This window comes from Globicephala melas, chromosome 7, assembly GCF_963455315.2.
Source record: "Globicephala melas chromosome 7, mGloMel1.2, whole genome shotgun sequence".
In the NCBI taxonomy this organism is placed as follows: Eukaryota; Metazoa; Chordata; class Mammalia; order Artiodactyla; family Delphinidae; genus Globicephala; species Globicephala melas.
Window position 1 is genome coordinate 94,391,435 of NC_083320.1, and position 22,334 is coordinate 94,413,768.

Here is a 22,334-nt window from a genome sequence, read left to right on the forward strand (position 1 = left end):
TTGGTGGGTCCTGCCCCAACCCGTGGCTGAGGACCAGGGATGCCAGACGCCTTGAGATGTGTGTGACCGTCCTGCACAGGGCAGCACTGTCCACTCCCCACAGGCCTTCACATGCCCCGCCAAGCTCTCAGGTGGGTTCACAGAACCTGCCTCTTTGGCACAGTCTGAATATACATTGAGTTTTCCAGGAACATAATTGCCATGTAAATCAAGGGACATGTTATTGGGAATTTCACCAATAAGCTGTTATCACTTCAGAAAAATCATGGCAGCAAAGTCAATGCCACGCAGAGGATCTGGGTCTCCAGTACAACATACCCAAACCAGTCCGCCAATGGGGTAGATCTGTGTGTCTACACGTAGGCACCTTTTTATTTAGCTTCTCTTTCTTTAATGTCAATTATAAGTAAAAAGGGCTGACCAGATTTGGCTCAATGTTTTCTTCTTCTTCTTCTTTTTTTTTTTTTTGCTGTACGTGGGCCTCTCACTGTTGTGGCCTCTCCCATTGCGGAGCACAGGCTCCGGACGCGCAGGCTCAGCGGCCATGGCTCACGGGCCCAGCCGCTCCGCGGCATGTGGGATCTTCCCGGACCGGGGCACGAACCCGTGTCCCCTGCATCGGCAGGCGGACCCTCAACCACTGTGCCACCAGGGAAGCCCTATTCTTCTTAAATACAAACATATTCACTGTAAGGAGGAATGAGACACCATGATGCCTTCTAGTGTGGTTCATGGGTATGATACAGTATTTCTGGACCACATATACACAAAATATCTATTACCTTATAGCAAAGTATTTTCCTTTTACTTCTCTTTCATATTATAATAAGAGAATCATTCTTTGTGTGTGTGTGATAATCGCATTTCTCTTTGATTTTATTTAGATTAAACTTGCAATTGAATACATTTTTTAAACATCTTTATTGGAGTATAATTGCTTTACAATGGTGTGTTAGTTTCTGCTGCATAACAGAGTGAATCAGTTATACATATACATATATCCCCATATCTCTTCCCTCTTGCGTCTCTCCCCTCCCACCCTCCCTATCCCACCCCTCTAGGTGGTCACAGAGCACGGAGCTGACCTCCCTGTGCTATGCGGCTGCTTCCCACTAGCTATCTATTCTACATTTGGTAGTATATATATGTCCATGCCACTCTCTCACTTTGTCACAGCTTACCCTTCCCCCTCCCCAGGTCCCCAAGTCCATTCTCTAGTAGGTCTGTGTCTTTATTCCCGTCTTACCCCTAGGTTCTTCATGACCTTTTTTTTTTTTCTTAGATTCCATATATGTGTCAGCATACGGTATTTGTCTTTCTCTTTCTGACTTACTTCACTCTGTATGATGTTAGCAGGGTATATTTTTCATTTCAGGAGGGAAAAGAAGATGTTATAATACACTTAGAATAAAAGAGGGTGTTGGGTGTGGAAGGGTTGAGGCCAAGCTGGTTCCCTTTTCTTCCTTCAGATCCCAATATACTCAGAGGACTGGGTGATTCAACTGGCACCTCTGCAGCTTGCTCTTGGCCACCGTTCTTCGCGTCTTACCACACCAATGGTGTGCATGCATTACTCAGGGGGGAAACCCAGAAGATAAATTACTGGGCCTCCACTCTGAGCCTTCTCTGGCCCCCACTCGTGGAAATCAGGCGATTCTGAGGTGCAGGTATCCTAGACTTTGCTCCTGCCTCTTCTGCCAGAGTCACGCCCCTCGCTAGCCTGCAGCTCCCCATGCTTCTGACATGTACCCTTTTTCTTTTGCTCAGCTGCGTGGCCAGGGATAGAAGAAGAGTGCCCGCAGCCTCCTGGAGCTGGGGGAGCACGCTTTCCTTTTTCTCAGCACATACTTTAGATTGAGCACGCATCAGTGAGGCCCCTCAGTTGGGGCAGGCACGGGGCTAATCACCTGAGCAGACATTATTTATCAGGTTTCCTGTGCATTGATGAGGATTCTGAGGGTTAGAGGGGCTTACAACTCCCCAAGACCACATAGCTAGAAAGCAGCAGAGCAAATTCAAATCTAGATCCTTCAACAACTTTTTACCTTTTTGACAGAAACGGAAGATGACAATTTTAAAGGATGCTCTTGAGCTCTTAAGACAATGACCAAAAGGAGCTCAATGGAAACACCAGCCTTTTCATCAGTTGCTTAAAACCAGCTAACCTAAAACAAAATCCCAGGACTGAATGTATGTCTGCATTAGACCTTTCCTGAAGCTGAGTAAAGTGTCATACCATTTTCATTTTGTGGCCTGGAGAACAAACTAATTAATTCTTCCAACTGAATCAGGGTAAATGAAAGTTGCCGTCAGTGTCACTATTTAGCAGTCTCTCTCCCCTCTGCCTTTTAAGGTCCCTGCTCATTTACAAGGTTGCTCTAAGCACTTGGAAAATACAAGATGCTGAGCCATTATCATTTTGTTCATTTACATTTATGGAGGGTTACTTAATTTTATGAGTAAGGCGTTTTGTGATTCATTATTCCCCCTCTGAATGTTCCATTCGTCCTTGTTAATTTCTTGAGAACCGTATGATCTGAGCTATCGTATATCAATCAGTATATTTACTGGAGTATAGTCTGTAAAAGTAATGAAAATCTTATTAAATATAAGACGTTGTTTCAGAGCGGCTGTTAAATCTCCAAGAAGAACACAAGTTCTCTTCATGGAAAAGGAAACCCTGGAGTCACAGAATTTCTAAAGGTTTACAAAATGTCAGAATAATGATTAAGAACCGGGCTTCCCTGGTGGCGCAGTGGTTGAGAGTCCGCCTGCCGATGCAGGGGACACGGGTTCGTGCCCCGGTCCGGGAAGATCCCACATGCCGCGGAGCGGCTGGGCCTGTGAGCCATGGCCGCTAAGCCTGCGCGTCTGGAGCCTGTGCTCCGCAACGGGAGAGGCCACAGCAGTGAGAGGCCCACATACCGCAAAAAAAAAGAACCTACTAATATGTTTCCCAATATAAAGAGAGAAATCCAAATTATATTACATTTAAAGTGTAACTTGAACCAACCACATTATACTTAAGGCATACGGAACTTCTCTTGAGTGTGTACACTGTGGTTTTAAAAATGGGTCCAATGCAAAAATAAAAACAAAGCTTTTTGTTTTCTAAATACAAAGAAAAATTTAGACTTCTCTTCAAATGAAGGCAAAGAAGAGACATAGATGCAATTTACATGGACCCATTTACATGGATCTATTGCTGCTTAGCTCTAAAGATTAGCAAGGGCACAAGAAGATAGCTACGTAATTATACACGCTTTGGTTAAAATTCTTCTATTTGCTGAGGAAAAAAAGAAAAAGGATACTTCCTAGGGATTCTTGACCCTTAGAAATCTGTACAAGTGTTGATAGCTCTTTCCCAATTAAAAGCATCTTTGATCAGGGGGATTCTGTGAGCTGAAAGAGCAGAGTGGGGTGGCCCACCTGCCCGTGAGGTCAGGTTCACTGGCTCCCCTCAAAGCTGTGTCATGTCGCTGGCTACCAGCCTGCTCTCTGCACCGTCTCCAGCGGAGAAGGAAATGGACATCAGATGGAACCTGCCCTCCTGCATAAAGTAAAGTGACCTGCTTGGGGTTTCCCTCCAACGCATCAACATTCATGCTTCTCCAACTCAAAACACGACTCTTCTTTTCCTCTAAAGCACAGCTCCCCCACTATCCCCTTCTAGCTAACCCAGCACATCCTCCGCCGGGCACCACTCCAAGTTAACTTCCCCTGCTTAATGTACTCAGCTCTTTCCTTATGCGTGCCCGTTGATTAGACATCGCTCTTATCACACTTCCATATCAAAATCTGAGCTCCTGGGAAACAGGAAATGTGTCTTGATAAGTTCCCCCAGTGCAGTGACCTAGTACCACAGGCCCTGTGGGGATACAATGAACATCTGTCAGCTGACCTCTGCATCCCAGCCCTCCCACGGGAGCCCAGGACTGATGGAGTCACTTGTGGGAGGTCACTTGCTGAGCAGCTGTTGAAAGCCTCCCCCAGTGCCATTCTAACCGGAGTCTCATTCCAGCACTGGTGGGACCAGCTGAAAGGACAGGAGGAACCAAATGCCTGGGCGGCAGCTCCAACACCTATTCCCTTTTGATGCCATGAAGAATGAAAACCCTCTATCACCTCAACAAAAAGCAAATTACTAAAGAATCACAACCGACAGCATGAACATACTTTTCGCAACAATTTCATACTGGCTGATCTGATCTATGTAACATTACATCATTCACTGGGAAAGGGTTAGATTGTGTTTAAGAGGGTCTTAAATTTTTTTCAGGAAAAAGTACTCAGTTGTAATACAGTGTTATCAAAATCTTCAGAATTATCAAAATTGAAATTATTATCTAATTCTAGTGATCAAGAAGGTACCAAGTCAGTCCAAAATAGTTTTGATGAATCATTTCCCAAAGTCTTGTATATAGAAACTGCAATAAGAAAACTGATGGGCTTCTTTGCTTTTCATGCATTAGTAAGTCAGACAGAGAAAGGCAAATACCATGTGATATCACTTATATGTGGAATCTAAAAAAATGATACAAATGAACTTATTTACAAAACAGAAAAAGACTCATAGACATAGAAAACAAACTTATGGTTACCGCAGGGGAAAGGGTGGGGTAGGGGGAGGGATAAATTAGGAATTTGGGAATAATGTATACATACTACTATATATAAAATGGATAAAAAAACAAGGAGCTACTGTATAGCACAGGGAACTATACTCAATATTTTGTAATAACCTATATGGGAAAAGAATCTGAAAAAGAAAAAATATATATATGAAACTGAATCACTTTGCTGTACACCTGAAAGTAATACAACATTGTAAATCAACTATACTTCAATAAAAAATCATTTTTAAAAAGCCCTTAGCACACAGTAAGTGCTCCAATAAATGTTAACTAAGATGGTTATTATCATGGGAAACCAGAAAAAAAAAATCATGAGGGAAAAATCAAATGGTTGCAAGAAAGATCCACTGATACATGGTAAAAATAAAGGGGCAAAAGTTGGAGGAGAACGAGGGTATTTGCATGGTCTCAAAGCACTTCCCCCAATATAGAGAAAAACAGTAACTTTACGGTGGAGAAACCTGGCAAACATGACCTTAACCAAGTGATCAAGGTTACATCACCAAGTAATAAAACACTGGTATCACGCACCCCCTGACATGATACACTGAGGCCACATGACTTCTGTGGGATTCTTGCCAAAAATGTGTAACCTCAAACTAATCAGGAGAAAACACCAGTCAAATCCAAATGGAGGGACAGTGTACAGAACAACTGACTGGTACTCTTTCAAAATGTCAAGGTCATGAATGACAGTGAAAGACTGAAGAATTGGCACAGATTGGAGGAGACTAAAGAGACATGACAGGTAACGGCCATGTGGGAGGCTGGACCAGAAAAAGGATGTTGGTGGAAAAACTGGTGAAATCCAAATAGAGTCTGTAGTTTAGATAATATTACGGTACCAACGTTAACTTCTTGGTTTTGACAATTACACCGTGGTTTTATAATATGTTACCATTAGCGGAAGCTGCATGAAGCATATAACCAAACTTTGTAATCTTTCTGCAGCTTTTCTTTAAGACTAATATTATTTCAAAATAAATAAAAAGCAAGTTCCAGCAATTCCCCTCATAGGTATATATACCACAAAGAACTGAAAGCAAGGACTCAAACAGATACTTGTACACCCATGTTTGTAGCCGCACTTTTCGTAATAGACAAGAAATGGAAACAATCCAAGTGTCGATGAACAGAGGAACGGATAAACAAAACGTGGGCTTATTCATACGATGAAATATTATTCAGCCTTAAAAAGGAAAGGTTCTGACACATGTAACATGAACGAACCTTGAAAACATGCTTAGTGAAATAAGCTGGTCACGAACACTGTACGATGACACTTACGTTAGGCACCTAGAATAGGTAAATTTCTATAGACAGAAAGTAGAGTAGTGGTTACTCTTCTGTTCAGGGCTGGAGCAGGGGAGAAGGGAGAGTTACTGTTAATGTACAGAGCTTCTGTTTGGAACAATAAATCTATGAGAGTGGACAGTGGTGATGACTGCACAACATCGCGAATGTACTGAATGCCAGTGAACTGTACACTCAAAAAAGGTTAAAATCATCGTTTCTCACTGTGTATAATTTATCACAAAAAAACATCGAAAATTACAAATAATTATCCAATTTAGGCAGATGTAGAACTTCAGAGATTTCCTACATTCAAACGTAACACAGGAATGATTGATTAGCCCACATTTCCTACCCAGAGCTCCGAAGTTTCAAAGTCAGTCGCACGCTAAAGCACAGATGCCTAAGTTGAGGCATTCTCACTGCTGGGGAGCATCCTTTCAAACCTTTGCAAAGAGTAAGTTCTTGGGTACCAGACTGAAGGTTCCTGATCTGTGTTCTGGTACCTGCCCCACAGCACGGGAAGTCCAAACACTGTGTGCATTAAGTGTTGCTGAGGAATGACCCCCCGCCCCTCAAAATGAAGAACTCAAATTTACAATACTAGCAGAAGGAAAAAGCAAGCGTGCGCGCACACACACGCACACGCCTCGTTAACCTTTGTCAGAGGTTATCTGGGCCATAGGTTCATCTTTTTCAGGATAATCTGTGGTCTTGCTGATCTTCTTCCATCTCCTTTGGCCCTTTCACCAGTGATGGGGTGGGTCAACGAAAAGAACTCTCAGAATGATCAACTCTATTAACTGGTAAGTTCTCTGACTGAAAGGTAAAGAATAATCACGGAAAATGTGTTTTATATGCTATTTGGGGAAGGGGGGAATGGGGTCAGGAGAACTGACCCAGAAAGGTTTAAAAGTAGCAGAGGTGGGCTTCCCTGGTGGCGCAGTGGTTGAGAGTCCGCCTGCCGATGCAGGGGACACGGGTTCGTGCCCCGGTCCGGGAAGATCCCACATGCCGCGGAGCGGCTGGGCCCCGTGAGCCATGGCCGCTGAGCCTGTGCGTCCAAAGCCTGTGCTCCGCAACGGGAGAGGCCACAACAGTGAGAGGCCCGTGTACGGCAAAAAAAAAAAAAAAAAAAAAAAAAGTAGCAGAGGTGAAAAATGTATGCTTTAGAAACATGTCCCGGGAGGGCTGCCCAGCAGTGTCCTCCCCAGCAGACGGTCCCAAATGACAAGGGCACTGGGACAAATCGACACTTAGAGGCTTCCTCCTTGAAAGCAGCCTGGAGAGCCACTTACGAACTGTGCAGAAATAAATAAGAAATAATAAGAAATCAATCTTATGGGTTCTTGCACATACGTGTTTCTAACCAGATATAGAAACACCCAGCCTGGTCACTCACATGCTCTAAATGACTTTGGTTTATGGTCCCAAATAGAATCCAACTGCCTTCAATGGTGATTCATCACCCACTGTGGATTTTCGAGAGGACCTCCAAAGGCAATCCCAATAAGGCTTCTGCAAATGGTTCGAGCGACGGCAGGACTGCTTCCCAGGACGGCACCCTGCTGACAGTCGGCTAAAATACCAGGCATACTATTCAGTCACCCCGATACGCCTTTCTTCTCAAGGATGATGATTCTTCAAGGAAGGAGCCCACGGCCCACTTTGTATTCCCCAAAGCTCCTCACAGAGAGTAGGTTCTTTACAAATACCTGTTAACCCCTTGACTTTCTTTTTATTCCATAAACTCTAATCATCCAGGGAATCAGAGTTCAGCTAATTGGAAGACCGGCGATATCTGTTCAAATTAGGATGGAGATGGGGTAGGGCGAAAAGACCCCGTACTTTGTAGAACGGAAATAGATCGAAATCCTGGCTCTGCCACTACTTAGTGAGGGGATGTAATCAAGTCATCCATCTCTCTGAGCCCCTGCACACCCTCCCCCTTCCACCCAACTAAGTGAAAGGAAGTTGACAATACCTACCGTCCAAGGCTCTGAGGTTCAAATGGGCTCCTAGCACTCAATAAATAGCTACCATTCCTACGAGTGAAAGTAGAATGAGTTTTACAGATGCTTACCTCTCTCAGAGTTGGCTTGCCAATGAAAAAGTCTGTGTTTTTGCTGCTTTTGGGTGGGTTGAACTTGGGATTCAGAAAAGCACATCCATTTGCGATGGCCTCCAAGGGAGCCGGGCCTTCATAAGGGAACCCAAGTCCAACAAACAGCTGTAAGACAGAGAAGCACACCACATGTAAACACATCAATCAGACTGGCATCCCTGGCTCATGGGGGTCTCTTCTGGGCTCCATTCCTGTGCTGATGCCTCTGAGACTCTGGAAAGTTCCCAGGCCCTGGTTGGGGGTGGATAAATGAGAAGCCAGCTTACACTAGGACCTGAAAAACATGACCAGGGACCTTGAAGGGCCCAGGAAGCGGCTCAGGTCATTATGAATTTCCCTCCTTTGTAAAAAAGTAAAGCAGTAAGTGTCAGGGTGGGCAGCTGAAGGGGTAGGGGGGTGGAGGTACTCACAGAATAAAAACAACAACAAAACCCAAGACCCAACAATAATCTTTCTGTAACTTACCAGGAGACATGACTGCAAAAACACTTGCTTAACTAAACAGAAGGTTTCTTCATTGAACCAAAGGAACAACAGGCCCTTTCAGTGATGCTGGGCAGAGGGACAGAAAGGTCGCTCGGCGGTTTGATTACAGTTCACATGGAGCTGCATTAAAATGATGGTAGGTCAGCAAACATGGGTTTTCATAATGGGGTTTTCGCTGGGGGACACCAGCATCTTGGGTTTTATTTTCCCCTCAATGTGGGGAGAGGGTGTAGAGCTGTAACTGGGCAAGGCTTTCCCACCCCAGCAAGTAAACCACGAGTTGTCCCCACGGCAGACAAGAGATGGCAGCAAAAACACATCTCAGAGTCCTCACAGGGACCACGGCTGAGAGCCGCTGTGACAAAGGGGCCTCCCTGCAGTCAGTGGCACTGACTCCTGGGTCCAGAAATGAAACATCATCTCATAGAAAGGCATCCTTGCGTACCCTCCCCTCGGGGTATTTCACACCACTGGACGGCTGTGGGTCCTGATGGGCTTGGTCCAAGTCTAGCCTTGGTGACGTGTGAGATCTCCCTACCCACATGAAGGAGCAAATGCTGAAATCTCTCCAGTCTCCCAGGCACATCAAGTGGCAAAGGATAACTGGGTCCCAGGGTGTCCTTTCCTTCTGCCATCATGTTGGGGAACATCCACATGGCCATGCCCCGAGAGTGAAGGATGCTGCTGAATTGGATACGGCTAGATGCTTTCCCGGGCCCTCTCCCCAGTAATCCTGTCCCTGCAGCCGCTTTAATTGAATGATGATCTGGAATACTTCTGCCTAGACAGCCCTGAGTCTGACCCCGGCAGCACTGGAAGATGCAACCCGTACGTGCTGGGCACTCAGTTCCAGGGCTGAACACGCAGCGTGGCCCATGTTAGGCATATTGAAGAGTCATGAAGCCCCCGCAGGGAATTTTCTGGGGCAAGAAACTAAAATCTCAGGTTTTCTGGAGAGATGCCCTCTCCTATAACTGTATGTTCTTCTGCACAGAACAGGGTACTTAACCTTTTTATTGTTTGGGAAGAATAACCTTTCATATCCTGTAAACCTTGAGATGACCCTCAGGGGCGTCCACAGAGGAGGGAACTGTGGAAGAAAAGCTTTAAGAAGCCAGCCGAGCTCTCACTGCTGGCTGGGTCATTTCTCCTGGAGCAGAAGAACTGGAGACACAGGGATGAGGGAAAATGTGGTAGCAGAAGAGCTTGGAAGCCGTCTTCCACGAGGGCATGAAGAAATAGTCCCAAGACATCCCAGCTTTGTTAAATACGAAGAACCCAGGGTTACTATCCTTGAGGCTTTTGATCTCTGTGATCTGCCACCCCCAGCAGATTTGGGGGAGGAGGTGTCGGCTCTCCAGGGAAAAGAGGACCTCTGTCAGGCCGTGGCTGGGCTCAGGAAAGCACAGGACTTCCAGATCCTGGAAGATGCAGACAGGGGTCTCCGTGGGTTTAACCAGGGGCCCACAGTGTTTTCTGACCTCTGAAAACCAGGGCCTGCCATGAAGTGTTGATACCTTCATCAACACTAAATTACAAAGAATAACTTTGGAGGAAATGTAGGAAGCACAATGGTTGTCTATTTAAATAGAAAATCCTGGGGAAAAAATTTAATTAGCTCCTTCAGGCCCACCAATCTGAACCCATTAATTAAAAGGATTTGAGGCTGTTGCTTAATGGACTTGAATGTGACGTAGGTTTAATTATATGTGAATAACGACTTGCACCCCCTCTTCTGCCCTGCTGGCATCCGAATATCTCAGTACACATAAACACTTCAGGCTAACTCTCCGAAGCCGCACCATTTCAGAAAGAAGATAAAGCAAATATCACACAATTTCTTGGCAATGAGTCTTCTCGTCACACTCATTAGGATCGCAGGAAACGCATTCCTTGGAAACACCAAAATAACAGTTCTTTGTCACTTCTGTCAATAAGCAACCTTCCTTCTTGCTTCCTGTGTACTCACTACCTGTGACATTATAAATGGAGCAGATGTATTAAGGTCAAATAGCACACTTGAGGTTTGAATGACAACAGGATAGGCAGACAGTTCATCACCACCAAAGGGTATTCCATGAACTTTTGAGTGCTTACGGCCTCGCCACACACTGGTACCTTAACCACACTAAATTGCTTTTCCCCTAATTCCCCACTCCCCCCGTCATTCTGCTCGCTTACAGATTTCCTTAGCATGGGGGCAAGAGAGACACTGCAAGAATTCATTCAAGTGCAGAGGCTTAACTCCTCAGGAGGACACAGCATATTTTATTGATACTTCATCTGGCTTTCAGAAGCCTAGAATGTAATGAGGATCTTCCAGACGACGGGACATCTCCATGGCTGCAGCTCTGACTCCATCAACGAGCATTTCTAAATAGAGCTTTAAATTACATACTCTAAAATTTAACTTTTGAACTAACACTAAGGAAGAGAGAACAGATGAAGCTCCAGGATTGGGAAGTCCCTACATGTCGACAAAGAGTTTATTAGTTAAACCACTCAGATTTTCACTCTGTGTGAAAGGAGAAGCAAAATTGTTTTAAACCCCTAAGCGGAGTAGTTCACAAAGAATCCTTTAAAGGTGGATAAAGGTAGTTCTGAGATCAGGACAATGTGGTGATTAAGAGCACAAGCTCTGGAGTCAGGCTGACCAGGTTTCCAACCCTGACTGCATCATTTCCTAGCTCTGTAACTGTGGGAAATTGTTATACGCTTCTCTCTATGGAGTATCTGAGGTCCACTGATAATGCATTCTGTCTAGCTATGGGCCTTAGTCAAGGTAACACAAGCTCTCTAAACCTGTCTTTTCATGTGTAAAGTGGTGAAAGTAATTGTGCTTTATTTCACGGGGCTGCTCTGAGGATTCAAGGAGATATTTCATGGAAAGGATGTATTCCAGGGTTTGGCACTTAGTAAATGTTCGCTAAACGCTAGTCCAAGTTCAAACCCAGGTTCAACTTTACGTGCAGCACATACACGACCTTTTGTTGTCTAGCTGGAGTTTGCTGTGCAGGAGTTGTGGTTGTGGGGTTTTACGAGAGGTTCAGCACTGCTTACGTGTATTTATGAGTTCTCTGTGTTTCATAAAGTACCTGGATTAAAAACAGGGAGAGGCATCCATCAGAAGACAGAGAGGACACAGTTTACAGTGACTGCCTCAAGCAAAGGCCAGTCCCATGAGCCACATGCTACGGCTAAGCCTTACTTGTTTATTCTTCATGTAATGATTGGGAATCATTACATTTTTGATAACAGGTATCCCTTTTATATCTTTAAAAGGAATCCACACAAGGCTGCATATGGAGAAAATCTATTTTCCTGATAGGTGATGCTTTTGTGTCGCCGGCAGGGTCCCCTCTCTGGACATCTGTCTTCCCTTTTGTACCCAACGCTGATGGAAGAGAAAACAGTGCCCCAAATCTCTCCCATATATGTTTGGCTACACCCTCTCCTGGGCTCCATAAGCCCCTCACCTACCCTACCTGAAGACTGTCTCCTAAAGGTCCAGGAGGGCAAAGGAGACAAAGACAATGATACTTGCCAAGCACATTTAAGCACCCCAGGGTAGTCAGTATCGGCCACTAAATCAAAGGTCATTTCCTGGAGACCAGCTCACTGGGTAGACTCCCAGACTATGCCCACTATGTAAGTGGCCTTCCAGAAACAAAACTAAAAACCCAACAACAACATCGAGATCACAAGTCCCTGCCCTTCGGTCATGTGGAAGCCCCAGCACAAAATCCAATGCATTGCAATTTGCATTGAGAAAGCATGTTACCCTGAAGATGGAGAGGAAGAGAACATTCAGATACATGTACAGCTGTAGATGCCGACCATCTTCAGCTGTGCCAGCATGCAATGTCTGCTACGAAGAGGCAGCTCAGGTGCACCTCCTCGCAGGAGCTGTCCCGGACCACCACTCTCACCCCAATAGCTCACCAGGCCTACCCCTCAGCTCCTGACGGTGCGGAGGCATCACAGGCCTGGCTCGCCACCGCAGTTAAGATGTGCTCTAACGGTACCGAGGTCAGAGGACTTTATTGATGAAGAGAGAATTCATGGAAAGGGCTTAACACAGGGAAGGGTTAGAGAGATGGTCGTTACTGTTGCAGTAAAACCCCACAGTCGTGCCCCGTGATAATATGAATGGGTTGTGTGTATTTGGGTGTCAGGAGGTGCCTTTGTTCTTGAAACCTCATTCGGAGAGGTTAATAAATCCTATGTCCATACGTTCTACATTCTATATACATAGGTGGGAGGGGAGGGGGGAGGATGGAGTGTGTGTGCATATGTAAGTGTATGCTAATTAGTTTCCATCTAGTTGGAATGGGAATGGCTTTTGGGACCTGTCACCAGGATGAAACCTGCTTGACTGCCTGAGGTTGAATACTGGAGGACCTGAAGTAGACACGGAAGACGGGTTGCTCCAGCAGTAAGCTCGCTCTTGGGCTCTCTCTCACAGGGCCTGAGGATGTGGGCAACACCACGGAGAGGCAAGCATGGGCTATCAGAAGGACAGTGCCCCTTGGTGGGGAGATCTTGGCGATCTGGGCACATGATTCAGGAGAAAAGCAAGAAATCACTCCTAGGGGCATGGCCCCAAGATCCCAGATGGCCAGTGGATTTCTTCTGGACTCCTTCCTTCATTCTTCATCCGGTTATCTGAAGGCCTCTGCAAGCCAGGCCCTGAGGAGGTAACTGTCAACAGAATAAGCAGAGCCCCTGGGTTCTCATGGAGCTGCATGAGGGTCTGGTCCACTGGTGGTGGATGCCTTGGTCCCTGGGTTTTTGACAGAGCTTGTGCAACCACATCCAAGCTTGTGGGAAGAGCCACGGTTGATAGGGGAGGTCAGACCCGAGGATGGAATGGAACAGGGACAGTGGTACATACTGCCTATCTTCCAACCCTGCCCGGGCTTCTAGGCGAGTACCACAGCTAAAGCTGCTGAGCTGACGTGGGAGGGAAACAGGGCCACCATGCCCCATCCAAGGGCTGGAGGGGGAAACGGCCAGAGTTGTGGGCAGAAAAGGTGTGTGGCAACAGCAGGGGCAGCAGCTGCTTCTTCCTCTGCTTTCCCACAGCCAGATTTGTTCTCGACTCTCACTGTCAGAAAGGGAGGTACCCGTTTGGGCTCACTCCAAATGCTCCTCCAAGCCAGTGTGGGATGCGGATGCCCCAATCTGTGAGGAAATTCCCCTGGTGACTGGGGGAGGTGGGCACAGGGAGGGGAAAATTAGGAAGGAGAAGAAAGAAATCACATTAAGGAAGATGGGGACTGAAGCCAAAAATAAAAACACGCCACCCCAGTTCGGTCCTTATTTGCTGGCTTAAATTGCTCTCCTGGAGTTTGCTGGCCCAAATGACTCATCTCTGGTCTTTTGATAAATGAATTCATCCACATTTATATGCCTATTAGAAGAGTCTTCTACATTCAACAACTTCCCAGCTCCTGAGCCCCGACTTGAGGGTTACACTGAATCCCTCCCATCTCCATTAGGCTCTGTGGGCCCTTCGTGAGGGCCCCTCCTCACACGCAGGGACACAATTCTGCTGAGGAGACAGTTTTCGGGGCTTGGTGCAGAGATTCAAAGATGGCTCATAAAGAAAAACAGTAAGTCAAAAGCTGGTTATGCATCAATCATTTCAATATGTCTCTAGACCTTGAGGGGCACCCGACTCGCTTCCCTCTCCCATAACGAGTCTGAGGAACGTGCACATCCCATTCATTCCACACACATTTGCTTGTCTGCATCCCCAGTTCTGCACTTCCAATGTGGATTGGAATAAATCACTTTTAAATTGCTCAGAGACACCGAGGAAGGAGTTAGAGGCAGAAAGGGTTATAAATGCAAAGCCTGACTAGTCTTTAGTGTCATTATTCCAAAGCCCAAGATTCATTCATTTCAGTGCTGCCGCTGTGTTCTGGGTAGAGGGGGAGCCTCAGCAACACACCGCCTCATTTTCATCGTATTTGCCGACCGTTTTAGCCATAATTCCACTCGGAGTCCTTTCCTATATTCTAGTCCTCTGAACAGGAAATACAAAATGGGATCAGCGACATCCTCTGAAAGTACCAGTTTTTCAAGGATAAACAGATGATCCTTACACTCAAAAAAAAAAAAAATTCCAGCTGTAATCCTTGGGTAATCTCAGGCAATCTCCGACCTCATGGCCTGGGCCTTCCAGGCCTCTTCTCTGTTGCTCTCCACACATCAGGGACCTTAGCTTCGGCCTATCTCATTCTCTGACAGAGTAAGTGGACGGTCTGTAAGTAAGTGTTCGTTTAAGATTTGTAAGGCTGAGTAAGACATTCACACAGCTGGGTTAATAGAAGCGTGTGGGACAGTGATGACAGAGAAGCAGCGTTGCCAACTGTAATTTTAAAGGAGCTTGAGCTTTTCCCACAATCTGATGTGGGGAAAAGTAAAATGAAGCAAAAATAGCATTACGGGTAAAGAGCCTGGACTTTCGGGCTTCCCTGGTGGCGCAGTGGTTGAGAGTCCGCCTGCCGATGCAGGGGACACGGGTTCGTGCCCCGGTCCGGGAAGATCCCACGTGCCGCGGAGCAGCTGGGCCCGTGAGCCATGGCTGCTGAGCCCGCGCATCCGGAGCCTGTGCTCCGCAACGGGAGAGGCCCCAACAGTGAGAAGCCCGCGTATCGCCAAAAAAAAAAAAAAAAAAGAGCCTGGACTTTCTAATGATTCTAAAATGTCCTCCTAAGACAGAAGGTGAACGGAAAGCAAACAGTGCAAACCAGGGAGCACTGGTGATGGCCACCGTCATCAGACTGCAGATGACCTTGTAAGGAAATCAAATCTTAATGAAACAAACTTTCTCTCCTTTGGCCAAGGAGAGAAATTTATCAAGTGAATTTATTCATGGCATCACACACATGACTTGGGAGGTAGACATGATCAAATGCATTTACCTATGGAGAAACTGAGGCAGAAAGGAGATGCAGATTCTTTGGGCTTGTGACTATCCACTGAATGTTCTTAAGTTTGTATGTTTATTCATGAGGCTGGTACGTCGAGGGCCTAGCAGAGCTTTCACTTGCAATAAAAAAATCGAGAGTCAGGGTTACCTCCAGGGTGACCTCAGTGACAATGGACAAGCCCAACTCTCTAGTCTATTTTCTCCTGTTTAGAATAAAGTTAACAGTAATACCTGCCCTGCCTACCTCTGAAGGCTGTGGTGAGAAGTACACAGGACAGCATCTAGGAATGTGCTTTCCCACACTGAAGTATCACACACACTGATCAGAAATGCTACGATGCCACAGAAGCTCATCCGCTCGGCCCCTCCCCTCTACCTGGACAATGAAAATGCAGTCAGGACCAGAGCTGAACAATTCACTACTGATAATGCAGGGCAGGGATCGCGCTTGTTTTCTTTGCCCCTGTATCCCTTGCACGATGCCTGGCACATAGGAGCTGCTCGAGACATATTTGTAAAATTCACACATAAGAGCTTATTAATAAACATGAATTTCCATGATATGTATTACAATCCTCTTTGCTTATCTAAATAACTGACTGAAGTCTGATATATTTGTCTAATACCTGTGATGTTATCGTGTTCAATACCATAACCCTTTTAATGGATTGCAGTATTTTACCTAAAGAACGTGCAGCATTTAGAGGCAGGAATCAGGAATCTATGCGATAAACATGTGAATAGGTGCTCTGCCTCACTCACAGAGAAAGGTAACAAGCACTGACTGATAGACTGTATGATATCTGTGGAGCCATTTTGGCTATAATCTTTAAAACTAAAAACGTATATATCCTTTAGCCCAGCTACTTCTGATACGGAAAGATTTTTAAGATATATACGTTTAAGTTTTTTAAAAAAGAGCTTATTAATAAACATGAGGGATACATCAACGTGCCAGCCAACCCTTCAAGGCCCAACACGGATCTATTTGCAGGTCCCCTAACCTCACCGGGTTCGTCCATGTCAGAATTATAGACAGGCCAGAGACCACTGGGTGGACGCCCCCAGGGTGTGAAAACACCACGCTCATCATGCTACTGAAATGACCGTCCATCAGCTGCTCCTACCCACCTGCCCACACCACGTGGCCTGAATTCTACAGCTGTGACATTCAGACCCTCAGCCCCTCATCAAATTTTATCTTCCACTATTTCCCGACACACAGACTCGCTGGATTGGTCTCTTGACTCTCCTGGGTGTGTCATCTCCACCTCTACCACCTGACTCACTGCCGTCTGTGCCAAATGCCAGGTGCATGCACACCCACATCCTTCACCTCTCACAGCTCTCACAATGCCTTCCTTGCTCCCTGAGCCCCCGAGGACTCTTCCCTTGTCTGAACTTCTCCAGTGTCCAGTACAAATATTGAACAAGCAGGTGTGATGAAAAGCTAGTTGGGGGACGGGTTCCTTGAACAGGGGGGATTGGAGAGGTGCAGGAGTTAAGTGGCCCCAGGCTTGCCGGGAAAGCTGCTGCTCTCTGAGAACGTCTGATACCCTACTTTTCCTGTTTGCCGCCATGTCCCCAGCCCCTCACCTGATGCTTCTTGGCACAAAGCAGGTCCTCAGTAAATAAGTTTTTTTCACAATTTGCTAACTTTTAAGCTACAGCTAGTCTAGAAAACCACTGCCCAGCAATGACCTGAAGATCAATGGTACCACTGAAGAGAAAGCACCGAAGATTCTGATCCCATTTGCAATGGCAAGAGAAACAAACCTCCGCACAACAATACTGATGCATTTTTACAAAACTACAAAAAACTTACCTTGGTTTCTCGGAGAAGAAACTGCAAGTCCCGTCCACTGAGGATCCCGTGGTTTTTCACGTAACTGGGAATGTTCTTTGTGCTGGAGCCGTAAACAGTCGCATGCACTTCCATGTATGTGTGAATGATGTCCAAGTAGAGCTTCTTATTCTAAAGAGGGGACACAAGGAGAAGGTATTTCTCTTTTTGTTCTCATAAAAACCTGCCTCATAGCTGGAGGCCACAGAGACAGGAGCTCTTAACATGGAGATTGCATGAATTTGGCAACCCAATTCCTAAAACTTCTTTCAAAAGTAATCTGACTGGATTTTGAGGGTAAAAGCAGTCACGTGGATACTGTACAATTCTGTAAGAAGAAACATATCCTATAGCGACATACTACTGAATAGTAACGATGGCTCAAGACCAATTGTTTTGAAGTATTGTCCTAGCCTTGTAAATTACCGGGGACCCAACACTTTGCTTTTGGCTTGTCTTCCTTACGGGGGAGTAAGTTTGGGGAAGGAAAGCTCAGAGAAGGCAGTCAGCTGGATTGGAATATTTATCTGGAGACGCTAAACTGTCCCTGAGGAACGCAAACATCCCCAGCTCTTGCCAGTATTTCTAGTGATGATTAACTCATGTTGTCAGAACTGGATCCCACCTAATTCGGATCATGGGGGGATGAGAGTTTCCCACAATATACACTGATTGACTCAGCAGATGCAGAGATGATGAGAAAATCCAGGTAGACAAAAGTGGAAAAAATGTTAAATGGAAACTTTGATGAGCCCTGAAACATTCAAGAGTAGTTTTACTTTTCTTAGAAGCAAAACAAAACCTCTCCTCTGTGTTGGTAGGAACTGAATTTCGAGGCACATTTTCTAAATCAAAACCACCTGCAAGTAGGAAGCAAACTCCCTTTCCCTTCCTCTTCATGTTTCCGTGTGACTAAGTCACACAAGCTGGATTTTGTGGGTTGTCTTTTGGGGTTTTTTTTCCTGGACATTTGAAAGATTCAAGTGCTGTAATGTTTTCCAGTTGTATAAAAGTGGGACAGGGTTCTTCCCATTTGAAGCCTGTTTTCACACACTCCAGGAAAGTGTAATAATCGCCGGTTTTGTGACTTAAGACCGCAAGGGACACGGGGGTGTGGCATCAGCAGCCACAGAGCACATGATGGGCTCTGAAGAGAGGAGGGGCAGCAACACCCCTGGGGTGCGGGGCCCTCGCTCTGACCTGGTAGGACAGCTCCAGGCATCCTGAGCCCGGTTCAGGGTCTACCGTCTGCCTACATCTCGCAGGTGAGAATACTACAAAGCACTCAACTTTGGGGGATACACGTTTCAAATCCTGTAACCGAAGTCTTCACGACTGGAAAAACAGTACAGTCCACAATCTCCATTTTATGCACTGAAAGATTTTGTTTTGTTTGCAATCAATCAAGTCCACCCCTGCACCCTACTGTGTGAAAAAATGAACATTCCGAATTAAAGTCTAATTTCATGCCATGTTCGGCGTGGCTGGAAGATGCTAAATTCATCACCTCAGAGATGTATACCCTTCCATTCGTGCGGAGGTGACTAGGAACAGTTTATAAACCATGACTCCCATTCAGCTTGAGCCAAATTGAGGATCATCTTCCTGCTGTGAGTTAACTGGAGGGGGTCTATGACACAGTTTTTGTGCTAGAGGGACCTGATTACTCCTGAGCCCACAAACCCCCTTTCCCAGGGGCTCTACCTCCACCCCAGCCCCTGGTAGGTAGGCAAGGGTTTCTGTAACCCTGCCCACCCCCTGCCACTTCTGACCGGCCCAGAGTGTGTCTGACCTGAGGGGGACCCATCCCCAGGCTGGCCAGCAGCCCGGGACAGAGTGGCCGGGCTCAGGACAATGAGCTGTGCTGGTCAGACCCTCTCTCTCAGGAGCTCAGAGTCCTGCTCACAGAGAGATGACTGACAGACGGCTGGGGTTGTGGAGCAAAAAGGTCATGCGGTGTTGGAGTCCGGGCAGTTATGGACCAGATGCAAGTTCTGGGGAAGTCAGATGACAGTCTTGGGGGTGAGGGTGAGAAGAGAACTAGGTAAGAGCTGAAAGGAGGAGAGGGAGACAAAGATGCATAATGGGTAATAAGAGGGACCTGGAGTGACTGCGACCTAGACATTCCCCCTGTGAGTGTGACAGAAAGAGAGCAGGGGTGGGGAGGGAGGAGGGGAAAAGGAGGGGGGAGGGAGAGGGGAAGGGCAAGGGGGAGGAGGAGAGAGAAAGGGGGAGGGGGAAAGAGGAGGGGAGGGGGAAGGGGGAGGGGGAAAGAGGAGGGGAGGGGGAAGGGGGAGGGGGAAAGAGGAGGGGAGGGGGAAGGGGGAGGGGGAAAGGGGAGGGGAAAGAGGAAGGGGAGAGGAGAGGGAAAGAGGAGGGGAGGGGGAAGAGGAGGGGAGGGGGAGAGGAACGGAGGGGGAGAGGAGGGGGGGGAAAGAGGAGGGAAGGGGAAAGAGGAGGGGAGCGGGAAAGAGGAGGGGAGGGGGAAGGAGGGGGAGGGGAAGAGGAGGGGAGGGGGAAAGAGGAGGGGAGGGGGAAGGAGGGGGAGGGGAAGAGGAGGGGAGGGGGAGAGCAGGGGGAGGGGGAAAGAGGAGGGGAGGGGGAAAGAGGAGGGGAGGGGAAAGAGGAGGGGAGGGGAAAGAGGAGGGGAGGGGAAAGAGGAGGGGAGGGGAAAGAGGAGGGGAGGGGAAAGAGGAAGGGAGGGGAAAGAGGAGGGGAGGGGAAAGAGGAGGGGAGGGGAAAGAGGAGGGGGACAGAGGAGGAGGAGGAGGAGGGAGAGAGATGGGGAGGGGGAGACAGACTGATGAGGGGGGAGGGAGAGGGAGGAGAGAGTTAGAAGAGGGGATGGAAAGAAAGGTAAGAGGAGGAGGATGAAGGGAGAGGAAGAGAGGAGAGAGTGAGAAAAGAAAGCAGAGAGACAGAAGGGAGAAAAGCAGGGCCCAGAGGTGCTTCTGGGTCCCACCCCATCAGCCCGAGAGTCTGTCTGGACCCTTAGAATAACAGCAGCTGCCCAAATCCCCCCCCCCAACTCTTCTGTCTGGGCCCCTCTGGCTGGATCCCTCCCATCTAAAGGGAGGCCTGTCAGGATGTCATTCAGGGCTTTCGGCAGGGACGAGGCTGGGGGCAGGCATCTTTTCTTTAATAAAGCAAAGAGAGACATTTCCCTGTGAAAAACCAGCTGCTAACTAGTCAGGATGGACCAATAGCCCCTGAACCAGGTCCGCAGTGAGCGACAAAGGAGACCAGTGAACGATCACCCAGGTCCTAACCTGGAGATGAATACTCACGGCAGACAAACTCGAGGTTAGGATTGCCACACCAAATGCCTGGGAAGACGCATGTCCTGCCACCCATCCCAGAAAAGGCTGGGGCTCCTTGAGGTTTAACAAGGGGGCAAGTTCAGGCAAAGAGAAAGAAGTCTATGCCAAGGCTGGTAAAGTCTATGAACTTATTACAAGAAGGCACGGTAAAGTCTGAAAGCAGAAATTCCATTCAGAGAGGATTTCTGTAATTTCATGAAGGAGGAAATCACAACAGGTTATTAGAGGGAAAAAGAAATGGTTCAGATATAACCCTAACCTTTCAAGATGACATGACAATGAAGTGATTCCACCTCAGGTCTCTTGTTGCCACTTGTCAGAATTCTGAAGAAACCTGGCCAGGGTGATTCCCCAGGGTGATTCCAGGGAGGAGCCGCCCCCTTCCTTCCCAAAGTGAATGCTCACCGGATGCGAAGGGAACCCAAAGAGGCATCGCCAGCTCCAAACCACTGCCTGATTTCACAAAATCCAACTGCCTCCTGAACCTCCCCTCCTGGGTTGCCACGGACACTTCCACGCCTTAACAGGTCATTCAGTGCCTTACTTTCCCAGACCAGAAACCCTACCCCCAGGCTCCCGATCTCAGTGATTGGCATTCGTCTCCTAGCCAGGTACCAGAATCACACTTGGCATTCCACACATCAAATTAGTCACAAAGCCCTGCTGATTCTGCCTCTGTAATATCAAATTGTCTCCTCCTCTCCAGGCTTTGATCCTTGATCACCTGGACTGCGCCAGGATGAACACAACCAGCATCTTAACCATCTGCCTGCAGCTCAAAAAGTTGAGCAACTAGTCCATGGTTTCTACAAGTGAGCAGCAGTGCTGGGACGGATTGCAAAAGAATCTGTATGGCTCGATGCCATTTTTTAACCATGCAAAGCAGTAGTAGTCCATGTTAGGCATATCAACAATATTTTTACATATGGGCATTTGGAGTTAACTACAAAAATATGCATGGGGATGACAGATACAATTTCCAGCTATTGATCACTGAGGAGGGAAGGGAGGGTCTGGGGAGGCGGCTGGAGCTTTCATGATATTTGAACTATATCATTTTTCTCTTAAGAAAACAATTGGACAATATCAACATCTATACATCTGGGTGGTGGGCATATTTGATATATTTCACAATTGAAATACAAAAATTAAAATACATGCAACCAAGAAAGAACAGAAACCAGTCGGTATGACACCAAAGCTTGCACCACTGCCATCTCACTGGAGGACCCAGTTTTTGCCAAAAAGAGGTTCAAAGGATCTCTCCTCAATGGAAAATGCTATCTTTTGTGTTTAAGAAATAAGGATAAATTAGGAGTTTGGGATTAACATATACACACTACTGTATATAAAATAGATAACCCACAAGGACCTACTATATAGCACAGGAAACTCTACTCAGTATTCTACAATAACCTACATGGGAAAAGAATCTGAATAAAGAATAGATATATGTATTGCTGAATCACTTGGCTGTACACCTGAAACTATCACAACATTGTGAATCAACTATACTCCAATATAAAATAAAAATTAAGAAAAAAAAAAGGAAGAGAAGGCGCTGCAGTTTTGTAAATTAATCACGGTCCTGGCCTGCCTTTCCCCACCCACGGGAAGGCCCCCAGTGGGAGGGGTGTGTGTGCAACAGGGACCACTCCCCTCCTGATTTTGGACATCCAGGCCCACGGTCAAG

The 22,334-nt window shown here is 46.8% G+C and overlaps 1 protein-coding gene across 4 annotated transcripts in view; it reads right to left on the reverse strand.

Annotated features, from left to right (window-relative positions):
* MGAT5 (alpha-1,6-mannosylglycoprotein 6-beta-N-acetylglucosaminyltransferase) overlaps positions 1-22,334 on the reverse strand; it is a 369,708-nt gene that overhangs the window by 32,308 nt on the left and 315,066 nt on the right. For all 4 annotated transcript variants that reach the window (XM_060302520.1, XM_060302521.1, XM_030850100.2 and 1 more), the window contains 2 exons: positions 17,304-17,453; positions 8,011-8,157 (listed from right to left, as the gene is read on the reverse strand). In XM_060302520.1, coding sequence (XP_060158503.1) covers positions 8,011-8,157; positions 17,304-17,453 — 297 coding nt within the window. The remainder of the gene's footprint in view (positions 1-8,010; positions 8,158-17,303; positions 17,454-22,334) is intronic.